The 10864-nt window shown below is 34.3% G+C and overlaps 1 protein-coding gene across 1 annotated transcript; it reads right to left on the minus strand.

The window, feature by feature from the left end:
* Positions 1-2667: 2667 nt before the first annotated feature.
* On the minus strand, positions 2668-6030 carry LOC103327534 (threonine dehydratase 1 biosynthetic, chloroplastic-like). The gene is made up of 5 exons (XM_008229868.3): positions 5539-6030; positions 3895-4074; positions 3534-3803; positions 3114-3320; positions 2668-2955 (listed from the first exon to the last, which is right to left on the minus strand). The coding sequence occupies exons 1-5, from the start codon at positions 5983-5985 to the stop codon at positions 2770-2772; spliced, it is 1290 nt and encodes a 429-aa protein (XP_008228090.2). The 5' UTR covers positions 5986-6030; the 3' UTR covers positions 2668-2769.
* Positions 6031-10864: the final 4834 nt, after the last annotated feature.

The following is a 10864-nucleotide window of genomic DNA, read 5'->3' on the forward strand; positions in this document are numbered from 1 at the left end:
ACATTTAACTTATTCTGATTTGTATGCTGTTAAGATTATATGATTAGTTTAATGATCACATGGTGCTAGCTATTTTTAAAAAGAAAAGAAAAAAAGGGTCAGTTAGGTTTAGCTGTACCTGAAAAGAGTTCTCAGCAAGCCATTAGGAGGCCTACTAAATTTCAGCCCATAGATAGGTAATGTCTTCAAAATTTTGCAAACGACAATTGTATTATTATCCTTGATAGCTTCAGATAAGTTGCCACTTCCCAAGAACTATGGTGGCCTATTTCCACAATTTCCTTAAGTCGCTATTTTCTAATGAAAATGTTTCAATCACAGCCTCATGTACATCTCTTGCAGATCACAGTTTAGAGGAGGCTCCCTGCGAATAAGGTAGCATTTGGAACACTGAGCTACCACGACGGATCTAGTTCGGTCCGGTTTTTCTCTCGAATTGGAACTAAAACCGAAACTTATACACAGTCCTATTTAGTTCGGTTAAGTTTTTATAGAAAGTGTATAGAAGAATTGAATCAAATCGGAACTAGCCAAACCAGACCTATGCGGTCCCGATTAGGTTTGGCCCTATTTCTGGTTAGGAAATATCAAAATATAAAGATGTGGAGAAGAGATAAATAGGAAGTATAAAACAAAAATAGGAAGAAGAGAAAAATATCTAGAATTGATAAAATAAGAGAGAAAGATGTAAAAGAGATAAAATAAAAGAGTAAGAGGTGAAGAGACAGTGAGGAAGAGAAATAGAAAGAAATAGGTAGAAAAGAGAGAAAGACGAAAGCACAACAAGAACGGGTATGGTTCATCGAAAAGAAAAAAAAATTGGGATGGAGTAGTAATTTAGTTGAGTATAACTACGACATTTGGGTATTAATCGACCTAAAATATCTAGATATTACCTAGAGTTACTAATGTTTTATTTAAGTATTAATTAGGCTTACTAATAATTTTGGATATAAATGAATAAGTAAATTTAACATAACCAATCCAGTTTCAGTTTAGACTGATTTTTTCAAGAAAAGAAGTAACAAGAACGGAAACCGATCCAAAATGATTTGGTTCGGTTTTTGAGCATAGGTTGACTTTTTTGGTCGGCACAGTTTTTTCCCTGTTTTTTTTTTAAACTCAGTTTGACTCGGTTCACAAGTTCATCGGTTAAAATCCTCACTCCTAATTTTGATCCAACTGAATATGGTAGAGCTAAGGTACCAAACAATCTCAATATTTGGTGGATTCTTCCGGAATCTAGCTACCAAGCATAAACATGCATGCAAAACAAACCAATTAGTTGAGTACTTGAATTAAACACACCACATACATGCAACCGACCAGAGGTACCCAAATATTCAATAGAGGTTATATGGCAATTGATCCTAATTTTTAAGGAAGATAATGTTGATTTAAGCATGCTCATGTGAACATGAATATTATGCACCTCCTAATAATTTTTTATTTTATTTTAAAAGATCCAAGGAGACAACCTAATACTATATTAACTAAGACAAGAATCCCTGGCGAATATGGAATTCTCCGCCAATGGGCCTAATTCATATAATAACCATGGCCATTGGGCTTGGGTTGACTTAGCCCATTGTCTCTAACTAAATGGACTTCTTTTGGCCTTCATTAGCCAAGTGTCATCATTTAGAGATCGAAATTAATACTGTTAGGGCAAGAATTCTATAATGAGGGCTTATAAGGCCTTATTTATTAACTGTTAGATTAAATTGATCAGCCGTTGGATTAAATTGATTAAATTGATTAATTTGATCTAATGGTTAAGAGATAAGATCTTACTATAGTTTGATCCAACGGTTTGAGAGCCCCATAGTGGTTGAGCCCCATTAGGGATGGCTAAGGCCTAAAACTCAAAACTTGTTATTTTAGTTTATTATTATTCTATTTGTGATAAAAATCAAAGCAAAAGAAAAACAACACATAAATTTATTTTTGGAAACAATTTTGAGCCATGCTTTGGAACAACAATATTTTTGAGCAAAATGAAAAAAGATAAACAAGTAGAAATGTTTGGAATAATTGAGAGATTTTTTAGGTGAGAACGTGATCTGATTAGGTTTTTATAGAGTTGTGAGGAAAAAAGAAAGAAAATAAAAAATGCTAAACTAGTTGGGAACTAAAAACAAAAACAAAAAAAATAGCAGGCCAACAACTAGGGGCTGCATTTGAGAGCCTCATGTGGCATCTCCTCAATGGTTGTTGGAGTCAGCTTTTGCTGCTCCTTTTTTTTTCTTGGGAGACTTTGGAAAAACCCAAATGAGAGAAATTTTTGAAAAGAAGCTAAAACTGACAAAATTGCCCTTATTTATTTTTGGATTTCCTAAGGAATCCTTTACATTTGCATGTCTTTAATTTGAAAGTTGAGAGGTTTTTCTGTCTTTTTTAAAAAAGTTTTGACTTTTTCCAAAAATAAAAGTTTTTTTGTTGTTAAAACCTAAATTTACTTTTTTTTCTTTTCAAAAACTGATAGTGGGCTCCCTATCTTCTCTGGGCGAGCAGGTAGGCAAAACCAGCCCGTTATTTTGCGTTAGGCCAAACTGGACTAAGCGAAACACATGCATTAGAAAGCGACTTTTTAAAAAAAATTTGAAGTCAGATGCGGACCTAGCCCAGACCTGACCAGTCCCATTAGGCATGCTCCAAGGGCAAATATTGTTGTTAGGCAAGAGAGTCCCATTGCACTAAAATGCAAAAGAGTTTATTATACGTATACACATAGCTACGTACTACTAATTTAAGTGTGTCACTAGTAATTTATTCACATCTACCAACAGCAAGTTGGGATACCAGCCCTAGTCTGTCAAAGTTCATGTTAGCTCCACTGGTTATAGCCACAACATTTTCACCCTTCAGCCCATAATATTTGCAATATGTTTCTGCGCCAGCAATGGCTACGGCTCCCGCTGTTTCAAGTATGCTCCGATTTTCCTCAAACATATCCTGCAGCAGAAGAAACACCATTTAACCTAAACCTAATAAATAAAGAGTTGAATTGGCATCAATTCCAAAATATTGCCCCAAAATATATATATATATAAAATAAATAAAAAGGATTTGAAACTTGGAAAACGATGATGAATAAGCTAAGAGAGAATCACTTTAATTGATGCACAAATGGCTTCATGATCGACAAGAACAACTCCATCGATGAGTTCTCTGCATAAACGGAAAGTTTCTTCCCCGACTTTTTTTACTGCTATGCCATCTGCAAATCCTCCCGCTCCTTCTAACATAATTCTCTTCCCATGGTGTATGGATAGTGCCATTGCATTTGCATCATATGCCTCTACACCAATAATCTTCACCTGCATGATTGAAAAGAAAAAAAAAAACAGTGAGTGTTGTATACCAACAAAGATTGATGATGAGTGCTTTTCACATAAAACTAGGCATCAATGCACACACACATAAAAAAAAAAATTAAATGTTTAGAATGAAAAATAAATAAACAAAAAGACTAGAAAACCATTTGTAAGACATGGGAAAATCATTAGACATGTTTGGTAAGCCATAAAAACCTTGGGGTGAACTCTCTTCACATAGGCAGCAATACCAGCTATGAGTCCACCACCACCAACAGGCACAAAGATTGCATGCAATGGATCTTGAATTTGACGCATGATCTCCATTCCTATGGTTCCTTGGCCTGCTATGACATCCGGGTGATCAAAAGGATGCACAAATATTAAGCCTTCATCTTTGGCCCTTTGTTGTGCATACGCTTCGGCTTCGTCATACGATTCACCTATAAGCACAACTGTTGCCCCTAACTTCTCCACTGTTTTCCACTGGTAAAAAAAAGAGAGAAGAACCGATAATTATATCATATAGAAACTTTCAGAATATATTTGAAACTTGTAAGATTTTACGATGTCACACTTTGATTTTAGGAGTTGTAAGAGGCATGACTATCACAGCACTGCAACCAAGTTTTTGTGCTGATAGTGCAACTCCTTGAGCATGATTCCCTGCTGATGAACAAATGACACCCCTGGCTAATTGTTGTCTTGAAAGCTTAGCCATCATATTGTAAGCTCTTCGGATTTTAAAGGAGAAGACCTGCATGAAGTGTGAATATTAAGTCCCTCAATTACATGCTTTTAAGTGGAAAAAATTTAGAGCAAAAGGAAAAATAATAACAAGCCGCTATGCAAAGAGAATTTAATATATGAAGGCTTTTTTGTTAAATTAATGGGGGGAGGAGGGATTCGAACTTCGGGATTTTTTGTCAAACCTAGCAGCTTGTATGCTCTGTGCATGACGACGACGCAACAAACAAAAACTTAAGACTGTATATAGTCACCGTCGTTTTTTGTATAAAATAATAACCGACAGATTTATTGGTTAACTTATCTGTAGAGATAAATTAACACTTGCCTAACATCTCTATTTTTGGTTTTTTTTATTTTATAAAACGACTCTGAACTTTCATATAAAAATTGTCGGCAATAAATAATCCACTCCAACATGTAATTATTTAGGGTTATGTGGCTTGATATGAGTCCGTATGATTGAAATTAGAGCAATGATAAGCATATCACATTTGCATATCACTTTGTGTATCACTTTTTTAATAATGTAACAATGTTGTATATAAATGTGGTATGACCAGAGACGGACCTCCCCTTGAACTAACTTAGGCTATAGCCCAGGTGACTTTCTTTTCACCACCCCCAATATCATACACAGCCCATTCAGAAAGTAAAAAATAATGCTAAAAAAGTAACTTTTGTAACCAACATGTGTCGATCTTGGCAATCCCCACTAGACTCGATCAACAAACTAACTACAACTTTTGTTTAAATATTTAACAACTCCTGTATTTATTGCTTCTATATATTGTTTTAATACTCTTTTATTAATTAATATACATTAACATTATAAAAATTACAATCTTTGTCAACTCTAAATCACTCAACAATAGATTTCTTTCAATTCCTTTTTTTTTAAAATATAAATTTCTTTCAATTATTTTGTGTTAAAATAATATGTAACATTTTCTAAAGTTTCACTAACAATTTCCATATTTTTTTCACAATTTTTTTTTTTTTTTTCAAATTTGTACCGATATCAATAATTTGTCAGTTTTTCTAGTTTTTGGACCACCAATATGAAACCATTGAAATTTAGTGGGTTTGTACATAAGTTAAATTTAGCCCACCCAGTTTTTAAATCCTAGGTTCGTCCCCAGGTATGACTAGCATTTTTTACAAAATAATCTCATTTATCATATGGAAGATACATACACTCTAGTGTTATGTATATGATCGATGTATGCACCAAAATTAATAGCAGTGATATTCTTTTAAGATCAAGATCCAAAACTCTAACTAGTACTATTAGTGTTTGTTGGATGCTAAAGTCGCAAAATTTAATCACCAAATAAACATGTTTGTAAAGTGTGTCCATATGCATGTCATTGTCATCCCTCAAGCAACATATATTTTCTATCGCAACTTCATGCTTACAAAATGTCATGTTCCAAATGAAGCCAAAAACAAAAGAGAGGAAAAAGAATCTTACAGGTTGTAGGTCCTCTCTCTTGAGCCAAAGCTTAGCATGGAGCTTCTCAGAGAGCTTTGGAGCATAGTCCAATGGCGACTCAATGGAAACATCATAAACATTAGACGTCAAAATCTTTGTCAAGTATCTCATAGCATCATGAATGTTATTGTTTCCTTCTCTTCCATTATCTCCGCCAGACTTAACAGGCACCGCACCAAGAAAGCCGCTCTCGTACTTCAACGACTCTGCGGAGACTTTCTTCAACAGCTGAGTTTGGTGGAAGGGTTTGTGCGGTGCCTTTTCGAAAGGGTTGAGTGGTGTTGAAGGTTTGAGGGAAATCACTTCTGCTGGGTTTGTGAACACAGCAGTAATGGTGCATGGTTGGTGTCTAAGGTTCTTTTGATTATTGTGCCGTGTTGTGAGAAGCAGAGATGAGGGTGAAGGAGCCAGGCAGAGCGTCTCCATAATTTAGAGAAAGAAAGTGTCACAAGAAGAGAAGCTCTGCGAGTTTGAGTGCTAGGAATTGGGACTTTTATATAGAGTTAATGACTGATAAAGTTAAGTTTAGAGCCACCTACCACTTGTTCCTGCTCTTAAGTTTTTATTATTAAGTTAAACAAAAGTCTTCATTCTTTATCATAGACATAAGAGACTTTATTAAGTTTTTATTATTTTAATTAGTTGGCCTCCTGATAAAGTTAAGTTCTGAGAAATTCCTGCTCTTCTTTAGTTTAGACTATCATTTGTATTTAAAAACAAACTAACAAACAAAAATACTTTCCCGAATCATATTCATTATTTCTTTCAAATATTAACTATATTTTGCCTTCTTCTTTTTAAAAAAAAAAATATTTTTGGAACTGGATTTGAGGTATTATATGAGTTAGATTTCTTTGGATGTAGAGGTTTTTGTGATCTTACGCGTATACACATAATACCTCAAATCTAGTTCCAAAAATATACACATCGTGGAAAATTATATTATGTGAATATTTTTATAAGTTAATTTGCGATTGAGTTAAGAGTAAACTTAACTTACTAATTAGTGCCCAACAGAGGTAATTTTTTCGGTTCACGAACAAACATATTTGATTCACATCAAAAGAAAAGCTTTACGGAGTAGATAGGTCGGTTGCTAGTGCTAGAGTCCAGACTACATTTTGTCGTTGGTCAAAGGAAAATATATAAACATGTAAAACGAAATGAATGAAATTCATACGCTAGCTTTCTTAGTTAGATATTGCCAAATATATTGAAACAGAGAAAATGAAAGTTCGTGATTACTGTGAGCCGGCTTACCTTACCACAATGCTGGTGGCCCTCCCCTTCTCCCTATTTGGCACCCAATATCGAAATTTCGGAATTTCTTTCCTCCAAAAAAAAAAAAATGTGTGTGATTTTTGGAATCCAGGATATTTAGGCAAACAAAGTGTGTGCATAGGAGAGATAAGGACAGAAGGTAGTAGATGGGTAGAGAACATATTATGTACAGTGGTGGAGTTAAGATTTTTAAATTGGGGAGTCAATATTAAAATTTCAATGCAAATGGTGTTATTATCTTAAATGCTGCAAAGGCTGAGACAATAGAAGAGGAGTTGGAGCGTCCCGTACGCAAAGGCAAAATCGGAAAGTTGCAAGTTTGGGCCCTAAGCTCGGATTTGGGCCAATGACTAGTAGTTTCGAAGAAAATGGAGTCACAAGTAAAAATCATCGCTTTGCTATTATGTATGGGCTTTTTTCGGGCATTTAATATCGTTTAGCAGCTCAAAACTACGTTTCAATATTTTGCTAGTTTTTGGAAACTTTTGTTAATTTCCCTTTTTAATTCCTTTGGATCTCCTAGGGTTTGTAGGAGTATTTAAACCAATTTTAGCCCGTGACTAGGGCATTATGTTATCATTTTGAATTTAATAAACTTGAAGTTTTCTCATTACTGATGGATTACATGCTTTTCTCTTTATTAATTGTTTGATTGCCATTCATATTGTCACATTGCGTCATTTTGCCTCATAAATAGGACAAAAGATCATATAATTTGTGAGCATGTCATTATTAGTTCTACGAAGATATTAATAGAATGAATGATTTTGTAATAACTTGCGCCTTAAAAAATCTGACTTCCAACCGATTGAGATCTGAGTATAGAACTGATTCAGGAGTAATTATATAATACTACGGTAGTACAGCCACATGATTAGAAAATCTATATTTTGATAATTTAATCAAGTAATGGGAATTTGCAATTTTTTTTTAATAAAAAAAATGGTGATTACATTTTATCTATATGTATGTATGAAGATTGAGAAATAAAATTTTAAAAAATAAAGAAATTGAAGAAAAACAAAGAAACATGTTATGGGTATTACACAGGTTGACACGATCCGTTTAATAAATAGATTATAGGGAGCTTTAGTTTTAAACCATAATATAGTTTACTAATTTAGTAGAAAGAAATACAATTTATTCTAATTAGCAAAAGGCCAAAAACCAAAATGTAACAAAAATACCATTACAAAATATGAAAATTACAACATATGCCATTTTCAGTATTTAGTTTTAAACCAAAGCTGAAAAACAACATCAAACCAAAACTGAACCAAAACGACATCAACCGAAACCAAAATTGAATCACAACCCATTCGCGCGACCTTTCAACTTCACCTCCAGAAACCTCTTCAACTTCACCTCCAGACCACCAGCGATCATCGAAGACCACCAACGATCGAAGCCACCAACGATCATCGAAGACCACCAACCCATTCGCGCGACCATCATCGAAGACCACCAACGATCGAAGCCGATTCTTCATCTCACTGGTTTTGGTTTTGGTTTGGTTTTCTGCATCTCAGTTTCTGGTTTTGGTTTTCTGCATCTCAATTTCTGGTTTTGGTTTTGGTTTTGATTTTCCTCATCTGGGTAGCCTTTACTCTTCAAATTGGTGAGGTTGAAGGCGAAGGAAAGAACAAAAATCAAATTGTAATTAAATAAAAACTGCAATGCAGTTTCCAGTTTCTAAAAGTCCAATTTTGAGTTCCCTTTCTCTTGGGTAGTTCTACTCTTCTCTTGCCCACCCAATTCCTCATCTAGGTAGCCTTTACTCTTCAAATTGGTGAGGTTGAAGGCGAAGGAAAGAACAAAAATCAAATTGTAATTAAATAAAAACTGCAATGCAGTTTCCAATACTGCAATGCAGTTTCCATTTTCTAAAAGTCCAATTTTGAGTTCCCTTTCTCTTGGGTAGTTCTACTCTTCTCTTGCCCACCCAATTCCTCATATGGGTAGCTTTTACTCTTCAAGTTTGTGAGGTTGAAGGCGAAGGAAAGAACAAAAATCAAATTGTAATTAAATAAAAACTGTAATGCAGTTTCTAGTTTCTAAAAGTCCGAGAGAGAGAGAGAGAGAGAGAGATCTAATCTGATAAAAAAGGGAGACCAATAAATATTTTAATAAAAAGGGTATAATAGGTGGGCCAATGAATCTGAGCCTCCTATTTGGCCTAATCCAAAATACATATTCTTTTATGAGTATTAAAACCCAAACCAAAATACCTAATGTCTCAAATCCAAATTACTAAAGTTAATCATGTCTAATTCCTAATTTTCCTTAGATTATATAGGTATTTTAGACCAGAAACTCACTCATTTATTAAACGGGTCATAACGGGTTGATAAAAAATCACCCAAAAATTTAATCATATGGATTGACCCGCTAATTTTCAGTACAAATTTCGAGTCATATATTAGGTTGTATCGGAAATTACCACCTCATATTTTTAATTCACGAACAAACATATTCGATTCACATCACCTTAAACAACCATTATTCTGTTCTTACGTTCTTGCATGATTGCATCTTCTTCTTCTTACTTATGCGCATTGTGTTTTTCATCTTATTTTAAATTAAAAGCCTACGTATATATCCGATTTGACCAAAAAGAAAAATGTATATACATGCATATTGCTTGACCTCAATTTCACATGTAAGTTGGGCAAGTCATTGGTCTTCAATAAAAAAAAGTGTACTCAACGCAAATTATTCTATACACAATCATGCATATGATTACATAAATAAAACAAGGTATATACATGCATGTTGCTTGACCTCAATTTCACATGTAAGTTGGGTAAGTCAATGGTCTTCAATAAAATAAGTGTAATCATGCATATGATTACATAAATAAAACAAGGTATATACATGCATGTTGCTTGACCTCAATTTCACATGTAAGTTGGGTAAGTCAATGGTCTTCAATAAAATAAGTGTAATCATGCATATGATTACATAAATAAAACAAGGCTTAATGAGGTTTTGCCCCCTGAATTATACCATAATTGTCAATTTGCACTTCTTCTTTTTTCAGTCAATTAAGCATATGAATTTGTTAAAATAGTCAATTAGGTCCCTACCGTCAGATTTTGACTGATTTCATTCATTTCTCCGTTACTCTTCCTACGTGATGCACACGCGACCCCTTTAAGAATGGCAAAATCGCCACTTCACCCTTCACTTCGACTAAATCATTCCCACACCCCCCCCCCTCCTCTTAAAAATTAGCCCTAGAGCCCCAATTTTGTAACCCGGATCAGTGGTAGTATTGAAATAAGGAGCGAGACATCGACCTCAAGTAAACGTGGATGAGCTGTGTTGGGGAGATACTGTAGATCTCGAAAAGATGCGTTAATAAGGACTTCGTGGATAGATTAAACCCTGGAAGAAGGTTTTATGTTTGTGGCACACAAGGGGTGAATTTTATGATGCTTTTGGTTATTTGAATTTTTCTTTTCTTTTATCCAATTCCATGACTAATGCAGAGAGGTTAACAATGTGATTTGTGGGAGTGGGTAGACCCAGAAATGATCGATTGTTCCAAGCAGATCATTCTTAAGTTGTTAAGGCATATTAGAACCATGGAGTAGGAACTTCAGTTAAAAAAAGCTAAAGTAATAAAGATTAAGTTTTGGTTTTGCAGCTGCTTGATTGTGATGATAATTTTGGGTCTTTCTGTATTATTGAAACCAAATTGCAAGGATGGGAAACAGCTAACATTGGAATTAATGTGATGAAAGGGTTTGAGGGCATGTATGCTGTGGTTTTGGGTAATATGTGTTAATGGTGTTGTTGGGTTTTTGTATCTTCTTTTTTGACATCATTTCCTGTATTAAAAAAAATTGGCTAGCTTTGAATGAAGTGTGCAATTTGAAACAATTTGATGTACTCATAGCAGTTGGGAATGAATATGTCTGACCATTTGGATATCACTTTGAAAATAAGTATTGAGTTTACATTTAACACTTTGAAGTACAAAAGTGCATACCATATCATTGGTGCTTAACCATAGCACAAT

This window comes from Prunus mume, linkage group LG1 (assembly GCF_029339155.1).
Source record: "Prunus mume cultivar Tortuosa linkage group LG1, ASM2933915v1, whole genome shotgun sequence".
Classification (NCBI taxonomy): Eukaryota; Viridiplantae; Streptophyta; class Magnoliopsida; order Rosales; family Rosaceae; genus Prunus; species Prunus mume.